Below are 22,586 nucleotides of genomic sequence, written 5' to 3'. Positions count from 1 at the left end.
AATAATAATAATAATAATAATAATAATAATAATAATAATAATAATAATAATAATAAATAATAATAATAATAATAATTGCTTACACTTATATTGCGCTTTTCTGGACACTCCACTCAAAGCGCTTCACAGTAATGGGACTCCCCTGCACCACCACCAATTTCTATGTTATCATAAATAAAGTCATAGTGAAACAAACAATTTTAGTCATGTGAACCAGTAAATATTTTGTTACGAATCAAACTACAGTTGAAGGGAGAGAAAACGATTGTATAGACCTGAGTAGTGCTAATGCTCCTTTAATTTCTTTAATAACTTCACAGTTGCATATGGGATTTTCCTTTAAAACAGCTCATTGGGAAAAAAAAAACTGTTCAGATACAACAGATTTACACCCAGAAATACAGAAGTGTCCACCCTGAAGAACAACAAAAGAAAGAGAATGTTGCTTATTTGACCCAACAAGAGGCCCATTTTGTTAGATCTTGATATCCAAACTAATTATAACAACAGGAGAAAATAACAAGGTGCATGAACTGCAAGTTTCCACTCCTTTTGTATGTAACAGAATCCTAAGTTAGTTGAAAACAAATGGAGAAACTGAAACTGGTGGTGATTGGAGGTGATTTTCTTTTCTTTTCGGGGGGGGGAGCTCTATGAGCATGAACAGATGTGACTGTGCCAAAAAGGTAACATTGCCAAAAGCGTGCTTCTCGTGTTGCAAAGGAAAAAAAGCAAATCCAGGCAGTGATCACCTTGACCCCTGCAGAGCACCTAACTCTCTCCTTTACTAGGCTGCCAATGATTCCCTCTTCTTCCCTTTTAATCTCGGAGATTACCGAGAAAGTGGGAGACAAGGCTTCAGCTTTCATGAAAGACTTGAAACAGGCAGGACTTGAGCTGGGTAGTATAGGAAGAGATAGGAAGATGTCACTGTGCCCTGTAATTTAACTTTCTCGGATGCCTCCAAAAATATTCCCAGTCCTTGAGCTGAATGATAATTGCCTTCTGGCACGCAAAATACCAGAACGCACCTTTAGTTCATTGTTCATTAAAATGATCTCCTGTTGAGGTAGAACTGAATTACAATGACAACAGAACATGGACATTTATGAATGGTTACAAATAACTGCTCCCACTAAAAAAGTCCGATGTTGCAGCATGAACAAGATGGTCCTTACTATCAGAGCCACATCACAAAACATGTCAAGGGAAAGTAGTTGAATGAATTATCTTTGAGAAATAAGGAATTAGATACAAAGCCCTGTGACCATACATATTTCATTCAGGGTCAGTATAATCTTGAGTGAATGAATGCGAATTTAACTGGGTATTAAAGTATACAACATTTTTCTTCAAGCTATCATCAACGTTACGGATTTGAAAAATAAATAAACAGGCCTCTAACTGGAACTGGAAAAGAACCCTATATCTTTCACCTCTTTTAAATCTGGGCTGCGTCTTTAATGCTGCCCCACAAAGATCACAGCACTGCGTGGTGAAAAGTGTCGTTTTGTTGTGTGAGACCTAATGCATGTATGAAAGGAACATTCCCAACCGATTTCAGTAAAGAAACAAATGGAATTAAAAGTATAAAGTGTGGAATTTTAAGAGTCTCTGTTGTATCAATTAGGTAAAAACTGGGAAGACAACAGTGACTGTATTAATGATGTGCAGACAGAAAAGTAATAGCGGGTTCAGCTCCAGATGCACACAGCTGTTAAAAGTTGAAATTCTTAATCCTGGCATAGCTGCTAAGTAGCAAGCAGGCTGCACTTTGAAAGAGACCATTCCAAAATCATGGAATTTGAACTACTACTTTGAACTGTTTTTGGCACATTTTAAGACAGATCTTGCATTGAGAAAAACAAAGACACCTACGTGTGGAGGCGGTGGGGGTGGTGGGAGGAATAGGAGATTTCGGTGTGGACAACAGAAAAAAGAGCCTTGATGCTTTGTTCAATAAATTGCAATGAGTTATGTATTTTTTGCACAGTGTATCCACATTTAAAGCCTTATGGAAAAGCATTTCTGTTGCAAAAAAAAAACACCTTAAGCCATCTACTATTGCTATATTAAACTACATAGCCTCTGATAGCTTCATGACACCTTGCTCTGAATGGATCTTTGTGATCCATTGCCTGCTAAAAGTTAGTTGTATCATCATCATCTTTGAGGATAGGATAACAATAGAGCAAAACATGCTTGGAAGCATAATAGTCTGTATAATTAATCATTTAATTGCAATTGCAATCACAATAATAAGGAATTAGTGTTTTTTTATAAACTGATAAATCAGTGGCAGGAAGGACTTTCAAATGTTCAGGAGGAATTGTATAACACATCAGAACCTTACGTATTGCCTTCTACTGGAAATACAGTTTTTGTCCAGCTAAATGAATACCAGGCATATACTGGATTCTAAATGTCTGCAGTGTCCTGGGCAGTAAAACTCATCTGGCCAAAGATTTTGTGGAAATGGATGACAGTACAATCTAAACCCAAGTTTTTCCTGCTTTCACCAAAAGTATTTAATCAGTGCCATGTTGTATAGAACAGCTGTCCAAAGCTTTATGCGCTACATGCCATCTCTGACAATTATAACAGAAGATATGCAGATTATGATGATATCTGAAAAACCTCAGTTGAAATGCTACAGAGGTTGGATTTTCTTATGGGCATCAAATTACTAATAATTGCTTTGCTTCCATACAAAACTCATCATAAAGGATCTCAAAATAATTCCAGTACAGGTGGGGGCCCACTTCATTTACCCCTGAGTGACGCTCAGCAGCCCCACTGCACAGCAGTTCAGGTGGACAAAGGACAAGGTAGTTCAACAACAGAATGAAACAGGAACTTTAGAGAGGCCAGGTTGTGCTGGCCCAAAGTACGATTTACCCAGGACATTGGAGTTTACCACCTTATGAACACTGCTGTGGAATCTTTAGTGAACAAGCAGACTGAACTCTGGGTTAATGTCTCTGGGGCACTGGTATTGCATTTCTGGACCATATTGAGGAGTGCCACCTACTGGTCTACTAACACTACTTACATAGGCAACCTGGAGTTCCTCCTAAGTGTTTTCCTATTTAGCTTCTGAGAACATGATCAGACTTCAAGGCATTGACATTCTTGCCAAAAACACCACAGACACCTCCTTCTCCCCATCGGTCCAGGGCTTATACTCACTGAATGATCTCCTTCTCTAGGGCTTCCTGCCTGCTGGAAATACTCTGATAATGACAAGGTGTAATCTTACATTCTCCTACATGCAATTCAGCAGCTAAAAGTCTCACAATTCTTTCTTTTGCGTAGGTTCAGTCTTGGGTTTTCTGTGAGTTTCTTTCAAAACCGCGAAACTAAAATGTCAAAAAGGTTTTTCCACTTGGCCTGCTCCTGTTCTGATCTATATAATGCAAATGGGAGAATATTCTATCAACATATTGATGCACTTGCCTGTATATGCCTATTTTGCACATGGTTGCACATGATTGAGAATACCATCATGTTCCAAAATGTTGCTTCTTATCAACACATACATAAATAACGCTTCAAGAAAACAAGTAACTAGGGAGGTGTACTGTACACAGTCTGTATGAAACATTAAGGTGGCCCCCAGTGTAACTGTTATTGTGGGTCTACATGCAGTTGCAGTTACCCCTGATGTCAGCTCTGGGTGTATAATTACAGCTATTAAATAATATTGCTGGAAGATAAGGCCCTAGGCCCTTTCTTCTAGTGAACTAAAAATTGTACACAGATTTTACCACATCACAGTTTTCTCACAGCACAATATTAGGACACGTCTCCACACACGCCACAGAATTATCAATTAGTGTTTAATAGCTAGTATTTTGCATTCGTTTTAAAAGTAATGATATTCCCTTTAATCAAAAATACCACAAAACGCACAGATAAAGTAACATTTTATTTATTAATATGTTAAGATTTTTAACTCATGAGCATCTTGAGGGACATGATCTGACAATGCTGGAATGTTCTGCCTGTTTTTATCTGAGGTCACGCTCACTGGAAATAAAGTCTGCGTTAATAGGTCTTTGGTTCCTGTACGTACTACCAGTTTATAGAAGCTCTTGCCGCTGACAGCCAGTGTGCCGACTCTCTTATGATTAACAATGTTAATTTAAAAATGTCTAGGCTGTAGCAGCTGAAGTGCTCAAAAACAGAGACTCCCAAGATTCCTATTTTAGGAGAAAAGCACAACTGCTATGGATTAAAAGGTATTATCGGCAAAATAGAGGTGGTACAATGCTGCTCTGAAGCCAGAGAAGATGCCAGAATAATGTAATTGTACTTTTTTTCCTAAATAGTGAATATGACGTTACTCGGTGGTTACTGAGAAACACTGCCTTCGAATGTGATAACCACCTGCTATACTGATCTCTTCTTAATCCTACTCTATTGAATACAAGATTCCAGGCAGAGTAAGGTCCACACGTTGCCAGGTGATCAGCGAATTTAAGAACCTCAGATTAATTTTCCTTCAAAGATCCGTCAGTTCCCTGCAGAAAGTCAATGTGAATTTTTAAAATTTTTAAAAGAGGGCTAAACGTGGTGTTGTTGATATTTTGGGGGGTAAAGGCAGACAAAAATAGACCCACTGCCTAGTTAAATGACAGAGGATAAAGAGTGGTAACAGGCAGTTTGAATATCTTCGATTCATGTAACATTTATGCACAATTTCAGTCATATACTCTGTTTTATTAATGTGTCATGTTTATTTGAGTGAGCAAATAATCAAGACACTCTAGAACTGTTCTAGCTAAAGCTAAAGACACCAAATGAAAGGTTTCAGTAAAGAAATACAAACATATTAACTCCAAAGTAGTAGTTGTTAACATACAGCTTTATGCAAGAAAGATTTGTTTACTCACAACACTGAACAATTAGAAATGGTTTGAAAGCTCTACTCACTTTACTAAATTGTCAGCTTTTCACTTGATTCCAGTGACGTTTTTAGTTTTTAAAGGGCAAACCCCACAGGTTGTTGGCCTTTTATCAAGGCAACTGCCTTTGTCTTTCCCTAAAAAAATGTGAACCTGTAAAAGAAGAAGCTTGCAACTGAGCATTTTCGCTCTCTCCTACTGACATTTACTTCTTATTCTTTTTCCTTATGCTCACATACATACAGCATTTGATAAGATGGTGTTTGTAATAAAATATTCTTTCAGAAGTTCATTAAAATAAATTATCTTTAATTGCTTAGCTATTGCAGAAGGGCATTAATATAAAATCCGGTCCTTCTGTGATTTGTTGACAGTGTGCTTTTGCTTCATTTAACACAGTAATGAAATAGATTCAGCTTTAGAAATCTACAGTGTTCGTAACTAAATCTTTTTGTAGAGAGGTATTAAAATATATAATTGCGAGAATGACGGATTTATAATGAATCCTGTAAAGAGATTCGGGACATTTGCATTACGACACCGACTCAGCCACCAGCAATCCGTTAGGTTTTCAGTTCACAAATACTTGACAGGAAAAACTTCTAAATGAGCAAGTAAATCCTGACAGAATAGGTCGTTCAGACAGATTTCAGTCACGGGTAAGCTCACTGAGACAGCTACGCCATCTAGTGGCTAACCTGTACAGGAGGTGACAGCAACCTTTTTTTTACAATAATAACATACTGTAAATTTACATTTTCAGAAGTTTAGTGCTATTGACTCCTACTATACAGTTGTAATATCCGACCACTTAAGAATATCAGATATAGTACTCTATAGAGTCCTACAAAATAATTAACACAATTACGAACACTTAACACTCCTTAGAAAAAAATCAGAATTTGTAAACCTTAAACCAAGAAGAAAATTGGCATTTCAACATATTCGACAACATACGAAGAAACATAAGACAGATATCCAAATCTATTTTTAAGAGACATGAAACAGACACTTGCGTAGCGAGAATTATTCTCAATTTAAAGTCTGAAATATCTATGAAATTGAAATAACTACGGTATCTCAGGCGAAGTTTATTGTCATGCTTTTCAAGGAATTTAAAAGATAATAAACAATTCATCTGATAATACTATGAGCTACACGTACGTGACTTCATATCAGAATCGTTATTTTCACCGTTGTATAAAAGTATAGTTAAGTGCATTTGAAATAAAAAAAACTCACCACTTCTGTCTTTCAGAACTTCGAAGCCAGCCTGAGGGATTTACATTTATAACTCATTTTCCCAAAATGCAGTTCATGCTTGCTAAAGGTCAAAGTTGAGGGGTCAGCTGGGAGGCAAACATGGCAGCGTTCAGCGCGACAAGGTGTTTGTTCGGTTATTCAGCTCAGCTCCGAAATGCTGCACGGACGCCCCACACTTTGCTCAGATGTGCAAGAAAGATGCTGTGCAGTGAGTCGTCAGCTGGTAACAGTGAGTTTATCTTTATGGTTTTCCCCGATGCATTTGCCGTATTGACCTTGCTCTCTAAGTGGTGTCGATGTTGGTGTTGCTAATAGTAGCACCTTATTTATTTCTTAATTCATTATATTTTTAAACAATTCTTAACGTTCTATCTCATTTTTTTGCAGTCATATTTTTCTTTTATTCACTGTTGAAGCTTTTATGTTCTCCCAAAGAAACCCGTACTCAAAAGTAGCTTTCTGCGTACGAAATTTACTATATTTCAAAATATGTCGATGATGTTTTCAGTGATTTCTCTGTTTAGGTTCACCAGATGTCAGGAAACCCGAGTTCTCAGATGAAGTTATTCAGGATATTTTGACTAAAATCACCGGGATGGATCTGCACAAAATATTTCGACCCATTAAACAGGAACTAAAGCCACCAATATATAAACTCATGACAGATAAACAACTTGAAGAGGTAAAGTTCCTTAAATGCTAAATTATATTTTACTTATTATCAGTGATTGTATTATAAGCATGTCGGAAATGATTAGATAATTTGTATTTAACTGTACACGTTAGGTTTTTATTCCTATTTTGAATATAGAAGGCACCACTATGACCAGTTCCATACTTATTCTTATTTCAAATGATTTAACTGACTGCGTGGCTGCCCTTTAAAATGCTGTAGTGACAGGAATCCAAAAAATGTTGCTTTAGATAAAGTACACATCAATTAAGCCTTTTCCTGAGAATGTTTCAGTATGAAGGGTGGAGACATTATGTCTCAAATATTCCCAGAGGCAAGTTTAAATTTTAACAGGACTGAGTGTCAAATTAAAATCATAACATACGGCTAATAAGATCCTAACTTGACTCACTCTCTCGCTTACATTAATCTACTAACATTTCAAATGTTTTATAGGCTACACAACAAGCTGTAGAAGTAGCCAAAAAGAATTTGAAAATGCCCCCTGTGCTGCCAGAAAGAAAGCCAATTAACAGTGTTTTGGCAGAAGACAAGGTTTTGGAGGGACTGGAAACTGCCAAATATGTGTTTACTGATATCACTTACAACATTCCACACAGAGTGAGTATCTTCATCAAGAAAATGACCCTGCAACTTACAACTGGCAAACCACTGAAGGTCTTCATGCATGAGCCTGGCCAGTACCTGGATGGGAGACCTCCTGGGAAAGCTAAGGTTGCTGCTGGAAGAGGTTTTAGTGGGGGCAGTAGGGGGCGCTCACCCTGCGGTCTGTGTGAGTCCTAATGCCCCAGTATGGTGACAGGGACACTTTACTGTAAAAAGGTGCCGTTCTTCAGATGAGACATAAAACAGAGGTCTTGGCTCTTTGTGGTCATTAAAAATCCCAGGGCACTTCTTGAAAGGAGTAGGGGTGTTACCCTGGTGTCCTGGCCAGATTTTCACCAGGCCTTTACCAGTCATGGCCTCCTAATAATCCCCATCTATGAATTGGCCTCATAACTCTTTTCTCCTCCTCACTGATAGCTGATGTATGGTGATCTTACTGTTGCACTCCCCATTACCTGTAAAGCGCTTTGAGTGGAGTGTCCAGAAAAGTGCTAATGTATATAAGTGTAAGGAACTATTATTATTAAGAGAAAAATGTTACTGTGATTTTGGTGTAGAGATCAACAGTTTCATCTTGACCAGAATGTAAACGTGTAAGAATCCCTTGTGAAGTAATAACTGCATTCAAAACCTCCCGAATCATACTTTAAAATGCAGCTGCATTAAACTGAGTAAACAACTCAGGAGTTGGGTAGCTGAGCTCAGCTCAGTTAGCTGTCAGGATCTGCTTTTAATAAAAGGTTGGTGTGGTTTTTGTTTTTCCTACAGGAACGCTTTATAGTTATCAGAGAGCCAGATGGTACTTTACGCAAAGCTTCTTGGGAAGAACGGGATCGGATGCTGCAAATATACTTTCCTAAGGAGGGCAGGAGAATAACTCCACCACCGGTCTTTAAAGAAGAAAATCTCAAGGTGAAATGAAACAAAACTTGGCTATAGTACTGTGGCTTGGCCCGCACTCTCTCTGTATATAAACTGGGGTAATTATAAGCTTGCCTTGTCATGTATCTAAAGTCAAAAGGATATGTACCACTAAAGCCTTAGTTAAACCTGGACTGCATCTGGTGTTCACTAAAATAATTCAAATGTAAAAAATAGATTCCGTAAGAGTAAGGAACCTACTATTAGAGACTGCAGGTCTGCAAGCATTGGCTACCTTAGTCCCTGCTTCAACTGTTATGTGTGTTTCACTGTCCAGGTTGTGTTTCTCCAAGATCGCCACCAGGATATACTGGACCTCTGTCTTGTCCAGTTTGAGCCAGATTCCTCCGAGTACAGAAGGGTAAGTACAACTACATTCTTTTATTTGGAAAATTATGAGCGTAGTTGGGGACATTGCAATACAACTTTTCTCTTTATAATTTGAAGAATGTTTTTTTTTTCAGCTGAGCAGAATGCATGTTGTTCATGACAAACAGGGCCCTTGTGATGTGATTTTTATCCTGATTAGACATGGGCAATTCAGTCACACTGTCAGTAAACATCAGAAAGCTAATTAAATATATTTTTCTAAAAACAGGTTCACCAGCTAACCTACGATGACATTGAAAAACAAGGAAAATATGACCTCCTGCGTTCGACAAGACACTTTGGCGGAATGGTTTGGTATTTGGTCAATGCAAAACGAGTGGATGGCCTACTGATTGATATGATCCAGAGAGACCTGTAAGTCACCTTTTGGGGGAGATTGCTGGTGTTCTCAGCTAAATACTAAGATCTAACTTAGATCGAGATGAGAATGTTGAATGTAAATATTTTTTTTCAACAGGATCCAAGATGCTGCAAGTCTTGTTCATTTGTATCATATAGTGCATCCACATTGTCAGTCTGCTGCTGAGGCCACAGAAAAGCAAGTGGATGGGATTGGCCTGGTTAAGGTAAGCACTTCACATTCTTGTAGTGTAATTAATGCACATGATGGTAAAATCTAGGGATTTCTGTAACTCAAAGGCAAGCATATACAAATATGCTTGTGAAATGCTGTGCTTTGGTTCTCTTTTCAGTTTGTAAGTTCTAAACATTAAGAATTAGGGAAAACAGGGGAAATACATGTTCTCTTTGGAAAGAAAAATGTGTAGGAAAGATAATGTACCGACTACATTTGTGAAAAGAAAGGGTTAAAGATATGCCGTCTCCTGTTCTCAGTTATGGCTCGGATAGCTAATGTTTCTGTTTTGCCACAGATGTCAACTAAAGGCCACTTCAGAACCAATTTTCAACAAGTTTGACCTCAAAGAGAAGAGGCCACCTGGAGAACTATGCATCTCCAGAGTGAATCATTACACAATGACAGGCTGCTTCCCTTAATCTGGGTGAAGCACATGAATTGACAAACTCGGTGCATCAGTTTAGTCATGGATGATATTGAGGTCATATTGTACTTTTGCATAATTCGTTTAACACATTGATTGCCATCTGAGTTCTTAATATATGGTTTAGCAAAGCGGGACTTTTCTGCATGCCAATTTTAACTAACCTAGAATGTAAAGACTGCAGAACACTTTTATGAACTTTAAATTTTAAACCCAACAACCTTCATTATTTTCATTTATATTGAACACCTTGTTTGCATTATTGTATTCTAGAGCTCAATATTAAGAAATCTAAAAATACAATTCATCACAAGCTGATGGAGCACATTAAAAATCTCTAAAGACCAGTGACTTGTTGACCTTTACAACAACTTTAACCATTTTTCTATCCGTAAGAATCCATTATATGCATGCATTGCTGAAGTGTTTTAGTACAGATGTAGTAAATTACAAGATGGAAGTTTTAATCTATACCACATTTAAGGATGCAAATTCACTTTTAATTCCTAAAGAACTGTAAACATTTTACTAAAGATTTAAACTCCTAAAAATGATTTTTGCTCCTGGGTCACTGTGCACATTTTAACTCCATGCCTCAGAAATGATCCCATCTTCTTGAATGAGCACTTTAGATTGGGGGGTTGAGAATTAAAAAGGGGTAGAGCATTTGGAGCAGGACAGCCTGTGGGGAGACTGCATTCTTGAAAGAGGTATCTTTAAATTTCTTAATAGTGAAAACATGTGAGTTCCAGAAAGCAGTAAAGCAAAAAAAAAAAAAGACCCAGGACATCCATGGATCCAAGGAAATGGTCTGACCTAGTGTAGTGTTTTATGATCTATGCCTTAGTAGTCTATGTGCAATATTAGATGATTGTTTTTTTTTCCCCACTGTGTGTGGCTAAAATCTGAAATATTTTCTTTTCAAGATCTTTGCCAAGACAGAATCCCAGAAGTCTGGATACATTGAACTTGCTCTACAAGCCTATCAGGAGACAACTCTTGAAAGCTCTGCTTAATCTGGCCTGACTTCAGCTCTTCCTAATATGAAAAAGACTGCTGCTTTAACAGATTTCCATTACATATTCTTTGTTATGATAAATTACTTTTGAGTCAGAAGGTTGTTAATAAATAAAGATTTTTTTTCTGGTTTAACAGATCCCCTTTAGATATGCAGCAAGTATTACCAGTATCTTTTAGTGCACATACAGGCTACCAGTCTAAAATCTGTTAAGAGGTTGTGTCTCTAAGGTTATCGTTTAATTTTTGATTAAATAAAGGATAACATTAAGATTACATTTTTGTACATACTGTACTGTACATTCATATCCAGGAATGATCTTACATGAAGGAAAAGGCAAGTCTTAAGAACGTGATTTATTGGGCATTTTAGTAGGCATACATGTATCAGCATATCAGATAGCGATTCCCATATTTTAAAGATACAAAATTCAGAAACACCAGACATTTTTGTTGCTACACCACCTCATTAAAACTCAATAGTGGTGGTGCTACAATCTACTTATTACTTTTTTCACGGGTAAAGTAAAAATATAAAGGGTTTGGTCTCTTAAATAGTAGTGCTATCTCAAGGATTAATCATCCAAGAAATCATCATCCAGGTTTACGTCTGTGGTGTCAATATCATCGAGGTCCAGATTATCCAAATCATCCTCAAGCTCCTGCAAAGTCTAAGAGAACAAAATGATAACCCTTTGTAAAGTACAGAAATTAAGATTTACTTCTAACAATCAAAATGCCTATATACAATATACATAATTTTAAGATACCTGAGCTATGATAAGGAATACTTAAAAGATACTTAAATACAGCCAAGACACCAGTTTAACCTTTAATCCAAACATGATTTTATCCAACAATTACAAAACCACAGTGACAGAAATATACACAGCATGAGAACATTTTCAAGGTTTGAAAATCAATATGCAGGACTCTCCTGAAATTCCATTTACCTTGTGCTTGTGATCCTGCTGTTACAAATACAAAAATTAAAACAGGCCAAACATGTTGGCAAGTGAAAATCAAAACAGCTGTAAAAAATATTTTTTTATACTAATAAGAGTTAAGTTGATAAAAAGCAAAGTTATTGTTTCCTATACCAGAGTTATTTTCTTATCAGCTGTTTCTATATAAACAATGCTTCAAACAAAAAGGCTGCTCTAAGGCAGACCGTTGAGGAATTGGTGAAACCTTACTAAAGCTAAAACTTTATCCCCTCTTGTTAAGGATTTTTAAAATAAGTGCAAAGTCAACTGTAACACAAACTGGGTACCTTTACAAACACCTTACCTTTTCTTTGTCTGCTTTTGTTGGCAAGGGGTCAGGAGCTGAGGCCTGAGGTGATGAAGGTCCAGGTGCAAGCTCTGTTTCTGGTATTTCCTCTTGAAGAACAGACTCCTTCACATAGACCAATCACATTCAGCATTTTTTAAGATACAAATTTCATTACCATCAAGGTTGTAAACAAATCCTTAACAAGAGCTTTGCAATATGTTTAACCACATTTCCAAATGTAATAAAATTATATACATGCATTGCTGAAGTGTTTAAGTACAGATTCTATAAATCTATTACATATTCTAGAAATCCCAGTTAACTCTTAATCCATTAGGTTTAAAGAATTAAACTCCTAAAGACCTACAAAGAATGGTTTAAATTGAAGTGTGGAAGTTGGGCCCATCTACAGTAGCTGTTTAGGTAGTAGCTCATTGATTCAAGGATCTCTTCATGCTGTTTGTTGAAGGACACCAGGGTATCTACTTCAACAACACGACTGGGCAGCTTGTTCCACACTCGCACAACCTTTTGGATAAAAAAAGCACTTTCTGCTCTTAGTTTTAAATGCCCTTCTCTGTTCTCTGATTCGGGTTTCATCCTTCACTGAAAACAGATAGTATTTCTTTAGCATACTTTGATTCTATCACAGTCAAAGTGACAAAGACAGGCTGTGATTTCCATCCAATTCTAAACTATCGATCCTTTTTTTTTTACCTAATGAAGTTTCCAATCGCTAATGCCAACTCTTACCTGTAAAACTGCTGTTCCCTTGGGTTGATAACCCTTGGCTTCTTCTAACACATTTCTTTCTTCATTCAGCTAGAATAGCACAAAAAAAATTAGGACTCAGCTTGGAACATTTCTTTTTTAAAAAAAATAGGGCAATAAGAAAGATTTACAGTGACAAGTGGGTATTCTGCAGCCGGTCTCATTCGGCCAAGGCTGGTCTCTTTAAGGTACTGCTCTGCCAAAAAGGCCTCTTTCAGTCCTGGAAAGAGGTTCTCATATTCTGTTGGATCTGCCAAGGACTCTGCAGCTTTCTGGTTCACTTTGGAAAGGCTCTCCCGCCATAATTTCACCACCCTGGAAATAAATAAATACAATTGTAATAAAGACTTACTCCATTACCAGCAATTCATCTATTTTTTTTATTTATCGGCAAACACAGGTTATGTCACACACCTGGACACCTGGCTTGGGAGGTAAGTACGAGCCAGGAAAGCGGCTTCGGGAAGGCGTCCCGTCCGGATTAGGAGCTCCAGACAATGATCAAGTCTTAAGAGGAAAAAATAGTTATAACCATGCGATATCATCCAATAAAGCTGATCCACTGACATTAAGATGTGCTTCAATTAATGATACAATACACTATATTAATCTCCAAGGGGCAAAGTCAGTTACTTACACAGCTCACAGACATACAGTAGAGAAAAACACTGCACAGACACGAGATGTTATTTCAGAACAGACATAACTTATTATGTTGGCACAACTGATCACACCATGCAGTTCACAAGGGACAGTACAAGAAGAAAGAAAACCAAGTCTTAGAATGCCTTGGAACTATTCAGTATATAGATGGCTACAGACAAAGGATCTCTTAAAACTATTTGTGGTGCATAAGGGAGCTAAAAACTACACTAAATAGGCTTAACCGCAATATCTAATAAGTACCTAAATCATTAAAGGGATACTCAATTTATAGAATCAAGAACATTGTGTAGTGACTAATAAGTCCAGAAAGCCTATTTTGTTCTAAAATAAATAGCATCAAAACCAGAGACTAATTTCCAGTACACATTCTCCTGCTAATGGGCAGTTTCAGGGATGTAGATTCAGGTATTATACTCACTTTCCCTGTAGGAAGTACGTCATGAAGGCAACGTTGTTTTTGCCATCCTTCTCAGCCCCCTCGGCAAGTTTATTGACCATGGTAGCATTGCCAGAGGCAGTGGCCAACAGTAAGAGGCCACCATAATCCTGGGCATGGTGAAGGCACTCCTGGGCAAGTCCAAATTGGCACTTGCTGATGGCGAGCTCTGCGAGCTGCTTCCACTTCTGCTCCGACTTAAGACAAGTTGGACAGCATTTTAGATGGTGTTTACAAATTTGAGTTTGTAAAAAAATACAATTGCAACTTAATGCATAAGATAAAAAAAGTCTAAAAATATATCATTTTAAATGTCAAAATATATTCCTAATAGTTGTAGTTAACTACAATTATAATTTGGAAATTATATTGTAAACAGAAAGTAGATTATATCAAAAATATGCTAAATTAGTTGATCGCTCTACAATTAAAAGGTCTGTACAAACATACGCTTAGATTATCACAGGATTTAACAATCATTTTTAGTGTTTCACCTCTGCTTCTACTGCTAGCTGATATGCAATCTTCAGCTCTCCGAGCTGCAATGCCAGTTCAAATCGATGCTCAGGATCAGATGAGACAGCCAGGGCTTGTTGTTTGAACCCCTGTGAAGCAAATATATGATTTTAAAGCCTATTAGGAAACAGGGTTAGGATGTTCTATTTTCAGAACAGTGCTGGGAAGGAGACAGACTTAATACTTTATATTTTAATTAAAAGGATTACAATTCCAAAGCGATAATAACATCCCTTCATATGTTTAAGGTACACATACGTATAAAACATACATAATACTTATGACATTTATGGCATCAACACCTCACCTGTTTTTCTAAGAAATGTGCCACTCTGGTTCTCTGTTCTTTTGGAATTGTGGGCAGAACCTTATCTGCCATGCCAAAGTCCCTCCTCATGACTGCAGTCTGATACTCCAGCACAGAAACAAGTAGGGAATAGCTGACAATGTTCAGCTCCTTATCGCCAAGGTATAACCGGTTATCCTTGGGGATGTATCCCAAGAGATACATTGTTCTACAACGGAATTATAGTCAGTTAGTGTTTGTCTATGTTTCAACATCATTTCCTGAACAATAAAAACTGACTAGGGTGGGCATTTGTGCTAAACAGTTATAGTAAAAAAAATCCTAAAAATTATAACTGATCCCAAGATCATAAGAAAGGTTAAGAACAGAACATAAAACATACAATAGGTATGCTGAAAAGACAAGAGAGAAAACACGTTTCGGCTGTGAAGCCTTCTTCAGGTGATCCATGAAATCCATCAATGAGTTTACTGAAGGATGCAAGTCACCTACAACAATGAGTCTAGGGCATTTGCTGCAGATACACTTGTGTCCTGTTTTCTATAGCTAATGATTTTAAGGTTAATTTCTACTTGTGTCTCTGGGTCCCTAAATTATTGATTATCACATAGAAGGTCCCCTAATACCCTTCCACATTCGAAATAACCAAATCAAGTCAACAAAGACACTTCTGTAAGGCTAGGAAGAATGAGTTCCTTTAATCTACTGAGTCTTACATTCTCTTCAGACCAGAAATATGTCTGGTTACTCTTCTTTGTACTGCCTTTTCGAGTAGCAATACATTGTTTGTAGTGGGAGAACCAAATCAGAATGCAATATTCTGCAATTATAAAGTCTAACTACTGTAATAAATATAAGCATCACTTTGTTTCATTTGAATTTTACACTTAATTATATACCCAAGCATTCTGTCAGCTTTCATAAATAAAATGCTTAGAATAAGGATAACACCTGTAGTCTCCCACTATTAAAATTAAAGCTTTTAAGAGGTAACTTTCATTCTTTAATATTTTTTAGGTTTGCACATCTACATCCTATTAATACACATAATCTTTAGACCATGCAAACCTTTTGTTTTCCCCCCCGATAAAAGTTACACAGAAACACAGATGATACAACCATTAATCAAATATTTGAAGAAAAAAAACAAGATATTCTGTGAAAATGGGTTTTACTGAAAATAAATCTTCAGAGTCAAAATAAAGCAGCAGACCATGTAAGTCAAGTAAATATTAAGTGAATTCCTACCTGTCCAAGTGAGCAATAGTAACAATTTCTCCACCAACAAAGTAATTTAGTCTGTTTACTGAGCTGGTATAAATGAAGCAGTCACCAACCCATAACCCTGTCTTTACAATTTCTTGTATTTCTCCTAGCACCTGTGGAAAAGAACATTAGTCCAGAGAGAAATAAAAAGGTTTTAATCAAATGTTAACTCCAATCAATGTTAATAGTGCAACTTTTGTCACTGCAACACAATATTGTTGATTTTACAATTACCAGAATACTTTCTGAATCATGGGTATAACCTTTACAAAGCAATTTAAATATTTATTTTCAAAGACGTAAATGTTAAAATCCATAAAAAAACAAATTTATAATATTCTACCTCAAAGGCATCCTCAATGCCGTCCTCTGTGACTCCCTCATTGGATTCCTGTGCAGCTGCCACCTTATCTGACAGGTACTTCAGAATGAAAAATGACTCCTCTGTAGCAATGCAGACCAATTCACCGGAGTCTGACCAGAAAATCTATACAGGAAAAAAAAAACATGTACAATATAAAGCAAGGTGCATAACCCTGATCTAAAGTGACCTTCTTGTAGAATACATAATTGACAATTGTAGAACAGAAGACAAAGGCATGTGAGGATTTCCCAGAAACACTCTGCTTTCTCTTGCTACTATTTTCTAGCCTTCTACTTCACCTGAAAATCTACCACTTTCAAAATGAAACTCAATGCCAAAGGATTAAACAAAAATCAACAAAGTTGCTGTTTAAAACCTCCGACTTACGTGTTTGGGCTGAATTTCAATTCGACGGACCAGCTCTGTGTTGTCCCAGTCATAAAATGCCAAACCATTAACAGACCTTACTCCCAGCAGAAATCCACCATAGATACCTATAGGGAATGTCAGGTAAAGGATTATCAATAAACTACATATATTGTACTTAAATTATATCAAGGTTCTCACAATTTAAGAATTTCCTTACCTTCAGCACCAAAGTCAGGTTTGAAAGACTTCTTATCTTTGAAATTTTTGAAGATCTTCACAATGCTGTTGCTTTCTCTGATTGCATACCTGTGACAGTACCAAGGATCAGTGACACTGCAGCACACTCAATTTATTAAATGTGATCCAAATGGAAAGAGTAAAACGGACATTCATCTCATTAACTTACTCTGAAGAATCATGTGCCCAAACAAACTCCTGTGCAGAACCAAAACTCTTGTTTCTTAATGCCATGGCTGTATAGATGATGTATTCACCATCTCCACAGACGACCACAAATCTAAATTTTAGATAAGGACAAAGAATAAGATGGAACCCATTGCATCATATATATTACAATACAGTGAAATCAAAGTGGTTGATAAAACATTCACAAAATCAGTTCACTTCCCCCCCCCATTTGTTTCCCAAAAAACAAGTCAGAATTTTATTTGGAAACCGAAATAATTTAGCATTTGTAACAATCATATTACCTGCCATTTGGGTTGTGCTGAATTGTCTGTGGATAAATCTCACAACTTCCCATATCTTTCACAGCCAATGGCAGACGTTCTCCATCCTTAATTTCAGCATCACCCATGGCTTTAAGGTTGGCTTGCTGGATCTCAGAATGCTTGGCCCAAATGATCTTTCCATTTGTGTCCATGGACATAGCAGGCTCTTCCCGACCGAGCTGAAAGAGAACCGAGGTGAGGAAATGGCCATTTTGTAAAGATCTATATTCAAACACGGTACGGTGGTTTCAACACCACGTTGTGGAACTCCATGCCCGATTTGAAATTGTGTACCTTGATGATAATGCTGCCTTCATCGTAGCCTAGAGCCACATTGTTGGACCCCCGGAGACTGGCCACACACCATACTCTCTCCATGCCATAGTTCAGTGTGCTCTCCAGACGATACGTGCTTGAGTGCCAGATGCGAACTGTGCCTGTAAGGACAGAAGATCAAATTTAACACACATTACTGTTACTAAAACCTGGAAACTGGAACTTGCTATAAGAAAACTACGCAGGCTGGAAGCTAACAAATTAAGAGTGAGTATTACAAAGGAGCCCAAAAATGTCTGTGGTTTAAATGTGTTTTTTCCTTCAACAGGTAAGTTTTCTAGGGTTGTTTTTCCTGATATAATAAAATAATATTCTGTGAATGCAATGCAGGGTATTGTTATTAAGGTAAATAAATCCCAAGATAGAATAAGTCAAAAACCGTTCGAGCATGACTGATTTTTAACCATAGAAAGTAACAATTCCATACTTAAACAGCAATTATAAGTATTATCGTGTACTCAAAACAATAAGAAAAGGATTTCTGAGAGTACTGTAAATTCAATAAGCATTACAAATGATATCTTGGGAACTGTATGAACAAAGTTCAAAATGTAGCAAAACACATTAGTAAGTTTACTCACCATCCTCTGAGCCTGTAATGATAATGGGAAGCTCAGGATGAAAACTAACACATGACACATTCTGTGCGTGTCCTTCCAAAGTTTGCACGCAGGTTTTATTCTACAACAGGGAAACAATTTTCAGTATACAGTGCACAGAAATAAAAACAACCTAAAACTATGGTCTCGTGATTTGTCACATATAATCTACTTTTAGTTATAATTTTAATAATACACTATTGTATGTCAACCCTGTATTCTTTAACTGAAATAAATTACATCAGAAAGCCAAGAAGAAAATAATGGAAAAGTTATAATTATAGGTATAATTACAGGTATTTGCTGTTTTTTGTTCCATATACAACAATACATAAATACTAATTGTAGCTATACTTTGCCTTTCCATAAGTACTGAATGGAACCACTAGATCTTCTAAACCAATTCTTAGGACATTTTACTGGAATGTATACCTGGTAGTCCCAGATCTTCACCAAGCGATCATCAGCTCCAGAGATGAGGTACGGTTTGTCTCCTCCACTGTAATAATCAATGCAGTTCACTCCTTTCTCGTGGCCCTCAAGGGTAAAGTTTGGAGAAGAGGACCCAAGCTGCCACACCTGATAAAACAATAAAATGCTGGCTCATTTTCTAAAGAATCATGGATTTGGACATTGTATCAGTCAATTCTGTACTAGAACAGCATTAATCTTAACATACTTTGATGTACATGACTAAAAAGATATGTAGCCTCTGTGAGATGTTACCTTAATAGTTCTGTCCAAAGAGGCACTGGCAAACTGGTTGTTGTCTTTTGGATTGATGACGATCTGCATGACATAGTGGGTGTGGCCCTCAAACACCTGGCTGCAGGACCACTTCTTCTCCCAGTCCCAAAGCTTGATGAGCATGTCATCTGGAGCACCACAAACGTGCCGTCATGAGATCGGACACTATTCTTTCACATCTCCTCTGAATTTCAATACACCACACAACACACTAAAGGATAATTCACTAGGAATAACAACACCCAACAGCCAAGAATTAAGTGCACTGAAAGGTTTACTGAGTGTTTTAGTCTTTGTAAACTTTGATTAACACGCTTGGTTGAGCCTGGACGAGGTGGCTGGCACCCCTGGAGGAGGTGACCAAGGGGCAGCTGCAGAGGATGAGAAGGAGTGGAGGGGGATGTAAAAAACATACCCAGGTGGAGATGGGGATTACATATAGTTTTTATAATTTGGATGTTAGGAATTGTTCATTCCTGACAGCTGAGAGTGACTGAACTTGGCTGTTGGCTGTTCCAAACTTATATTTATAAACTCCCTTTCAACCACCCCTTTTTTCCCCACCATTCTTTCAACTATACACGAAAAGGAAAGGAAACACCACAATACCACATAATTCAAGAACTTATCATGCATGTTGTATTACAAAGACTATTCTCTTGTGAGTTGCCATAGAACACATTTAAAAAGTATTTCATACAGACAACTGCAGTATACATGACAGATAACATCCATGCATCACTTCAGATCTTACCACTGCTGGTGAGAATGTAGGGCTGAGTGGGATGCACTGCTATACAGCGGATGTAATCCGAGTGTGCTTCAAACATGTGAACCCTTTCCAGAGTGTTGTAGTTGAATACACGGATTTGCATGTCATCCTTTATAGAACAAAAAAGAAAGGAAACTTACACATACTTGTCTCAATGTCGATTATCTTAAATCTCCAGCTGAATTTTGTATTGTAAAATTTAAAACCTAAAATTGAGTTTAAGAAACAAAACCATGACATATTATGTTGTGTACCAAATTAATTTATACTATGTAGAGTTTAAAAATGTAAAATCATTTTGCTTCAATGTTACTAACATCATAATGTCTTCTGAAACCATGAGACTCCCATTTTGCTCCACTTACTCCAATTTGGTTTAAAACCAAATAATGCAATACTTATAAATCGAGCTAACAGTTTTAATTCTGTCTTATTATTCAATATTTTCCCCACTATTAAATAAAGGAAAAACACATACTGCTCCTGTGATGACCCAGTTCTTCCTAGCAACAAATTTCGAGGCTCTTACTGGCAAATCACACACTTCAAATGTCTTCACAAGGGTCTGGGGATAAAAAAAAACGTTATTTGGATTACTACAAATAAATTAGCATACTGCTATTTCCCTTGCAACAGCACATGAAGCAACAGTTATTAACAGGTTATGTTTTTGGAGTTTTGCTTGTTTTAACGGCTTTACTAAAATGCACTACACACCAAAATACAGCTATTTATTTGCCAGAGTACAGATAATGCAGACCCCACTTATCTGTTCACTCACAGTACTGCAGCCACATCTTCAGCCAGTAGCCTACCTGGGTCTCATGATTCCACACACAGACACTACCATTATACAGACTGGCCAGCATCCACGGCTCAGTGGGGTGAAGATCGACACTCTTCACTCGGTCCGAGCGAGCGGTCAGCTTCCGCTTAATGTCTAGTCTCAGAGGCTGGAAAACGAAGGTCAGTGCAAACATGAGTTTTTTTAACCTCAAAGGCGCTTCAAACATTAAAAAGTGATGTGCAAAACATATAAACGCCACTTGTGCTGACAGTACGCCTTCAAAGATGAACATTTAAAAGTCAGAGACTTGTATTTTGCTTTAAGGAAAAAAGGCCGATTTAACAAGAGTCAACAGTTGGGTTTTCAGTCTACAACGTCTGCCGCCGTCAAAAATTAAAGCAGCAGCTTAGCGCTGAATCTCTCTACAAGAAGCAGTGATAGAGTGGGTAAGATGCTGTCCAATGTTAAATACAACCTAAGAATTAGGGTTAGTCTACAAAACTCTCCAGGTTTTCAGTGTTTTTGAGCCAGAGGTGAAATTCTAACGTTGGATCTTGGTTTGACACACCACACACCCTCATCTTCCCTTTAATTTTCAAGACAACACGGTGTTCTCACGGCTGACATCACAAGTCACATTCGTATTTTGCAATGACGACCAGCAGGGCTAACTCAATTAATCGCCACAAACACAAACGGATTCAATAAATAACCAAACAGTCCCGTTCTGCATTTCTAATTCCTTCCTGCTCGCTAACCCCTGTCGTGGCAGCCTGTGTGTGCAAGGTTTCTGCCTGTGCTGCTGGGTCAATACAGTGCTGCAAACGTCGGACCCCCGTTTTTTTCACTGAAGAAAAAATACTTTGTAAGTGTACAGCAATTAGAATAATTAATAAAACCCTCAACGTCACCATATTTCAGTTGTGTTGATGTTATTGTGCGCTGGGCCTTCATCTCAAATACATTTCGTACATCAAGGCTTCAGAATTAACTGCAAGCCCTAGACTACAATGCTAGCAGAGGAACCTATTTAAAACGTAACTCCAAATAAAAAAAAGGTGTTCTATGTCTGCTTTTTATCACTTACCATGATTGCACGGAGCCGGAAAACTGATATAAGCGATTACCGGATCCCCTCTCCTAGGTATCGGCCAGCAGGAGCTGCGCTGGACTTACTGACGTGGAGTTTCCTGCCATGAATCACGCGAGAGGTCCCGGAGGCATCACCGCGAGATCTTGTGCAGCTGGTCCAACCCTGGACATTTTCACCGTATTATGGCGATTAGGAGGGGCGTTTTTATTTAGCGTCTCATGCTACAACGTGCTACAACACAGTGTTTTCTATGCATTATATTGTTTAAATAGTAAGGCTGTAAGTACATCAAAATGTGAGCATCATTGTTAAAAATGCCTTTTGGTTCGATCATAGTATGCACAAGGGCTGGCAGAAATGAGTTTCAACCACACCGTCCTCCAGCGAGTTCCAGACTCTAGTTGAAAATCATGTTTGCCTTCTAGGAACTGGGTTTTAAGTCCTCCCAATAGATGGCTGCCTGCTTCGCTTCACACACCCATCTTCGAGGTGGGGAACACGGATGAATTATACTGTTGTTATTTTTTTAAGAACACAAGAATGATTAATTCTTAAGATTAAGACTGTACAACGCATCCACCTTGCGTCTGGGCAGAGGCAACATTGACAGTGACCTGTTTCTGGCCTGAACACATCTACACATCTACTGCTACATCTGTTCTTTTTCTTTTCCCGTTTACAACCGTTTTTTGTGCAATATATGCCAGGGACCCGTGCAATACATTTATATTTATATTTATATCTTTATTTAC

The 22,586-nt window shown here is 37.6% G+C and overlaps 2 protein-coding genes and 1 long non-coding RNA gene across 3 annotated transcripts; 1 reads left to right on the top strand and 2 right to left on the bottom strand.

Annotated features, from left to right (window-relative positions):
- Positions 1-84: 84 nt before the first annotated feature.
- Positions 85-6,200, bottom strand: LOC138242155 (uncharacterized). Its single transcript, XR_011191404.1, has 3 exons — positions 6,150-6,200; positions 4,936-5,060; positions 85-3,406 (listed from the first exon to the last, which is right to left on the bottom strand). It is a non-coding gene; the product is annotated as an uncharacterized lncRNA (long non-coding RNA).
- Positions 6,201-6,231: 31 nt separating this feature from the next.
- mrps22 (mitochondrial ribosomal protein S22) lies at positions 6,232-10,934 on the top strand. Its single transcript, XM_015361014.2, has 8 exons — positions 6,232-6,399; positions 6,695-6,852; positions 7,300-7,464; positions 8,239-8,382; positions 8,669-8,752; positions 8,990-9,135; positions 9,239-9,347; positions 10,709-10,934. The coding sequence occupies exons 1-8, from the start codon at positions 6,270-6,272 to the stop codon at positions 10,796-10,798; spliced, it is 1,026 nt and encodes a 341-aa protein (XP_015216500.1). The 5' UTR covers positions 6,232-6,269; the 3' UTR covers positions 10,799-10,934.
- Positions 10,935-11,143: 209 nt separating this feature from the next.
- copb2 (COPI coat complex subunit beta 2) lies at positions 11,144-21,938 on the bottom strand. Its single transcript, XM_015361012.2, has 22 exons — positions 21,829-21,938; positions 20,770-20,907; positions 20,433-20,519; positions 19,937-20,063; positions 19,162-19,310; positions 18,868-19,014; positions 18,418-18,517; positions 17,795-17,937; positions 17,480-17,679; positions 17,176-17,286; positions 16,987-17,075; positions 16,788-16,894; positions 16,380-16,523; positions 16,019-16,149; positions 14,771-14,978; positions 14,442-14,552; positions 13,930-14,144; positions 13,260-13,352; positions 12,977-13,160; positions 12,828-12,896; positions 12,090-12,197; positions 11,144-11,470 (listed from the first exon to the last, which is right to left on the bottom strand). The coding sequence occupies exons 1-22, from the start codon at positions 21,829-21,831 to the stop codon at positions 11,375-11,377; spliced, it is 2,760 nt and encodes a 919-aa protein (XP_015216498.1). The 5' UTR covers positions 21,832-21,938; the 3' UTR covers positions 11,144-11,374.
- Positions 21,939-22,586: the final 648 nt, after the last annotated feature.

The sequence above is a fragment of the Lepisosteus oculatus genome, chromosome 13 (assembly GCF_040954835.1).
Source record: "Lepisosteus oculatus isolate fLepOcu1 chromosome 13, fLepOcu1.hap2, whole genome shotgun sequence".
NCBI lineage: Eukaryota > Metazoa > Chordata > Actinopteri > Semionotiformes > Lepisosteidae > Lepisosteus > Lepisosteus oculatus.
The sequence above is the reverse complement of the archived record's forward strand: the minus strand, read 5'-3'. Positions and strand labels throughout refer to the sequence as shown.

Excerpts from the sequence above, each read along its gene's own strand:
- mrps22 (XM_015361014.2), top strand. The coding sequence starts at position 6,270 with ATGGCAGCGTTCAGCGCGACAAGGTGTTTGTTCGGTTATTCAGCTCAG. Across the intron at positions 6,400-6,694 it reads TGAGTCGTCAGCTGGTAACA|GTTCACCAGATGTCAGGAAA; the intron begins GTGAGTTTATCT and ends TTCTCTGTTTAG. Across the intron at positions 8,383-8,668 it reads TTAAAGAAGAAAATCTCAAG|GTTGTGTTTCTCCAAGATCG; the intron begins GTGAAATGAAAC and ends TTCACTGTCCAG.
- copb2 (XM_015361012.2), bottom strand. Across the intron at positions 17,938-18,417 it reads CATTACAGGCTCAGAGGATG|GCACAGTTCGCATCTGGCAC; the intron begins GTGAGTAAACTT and ends CTGTCCTTACAG. Across the intron at positions 12,198-12,827 it reads AGGGAACAGCAGTTTTACAG|GAGTCTGTTCTTCAAGAGGA; the intron begins GTAAGAGTTGGC and ends GTCTATGTGAAG.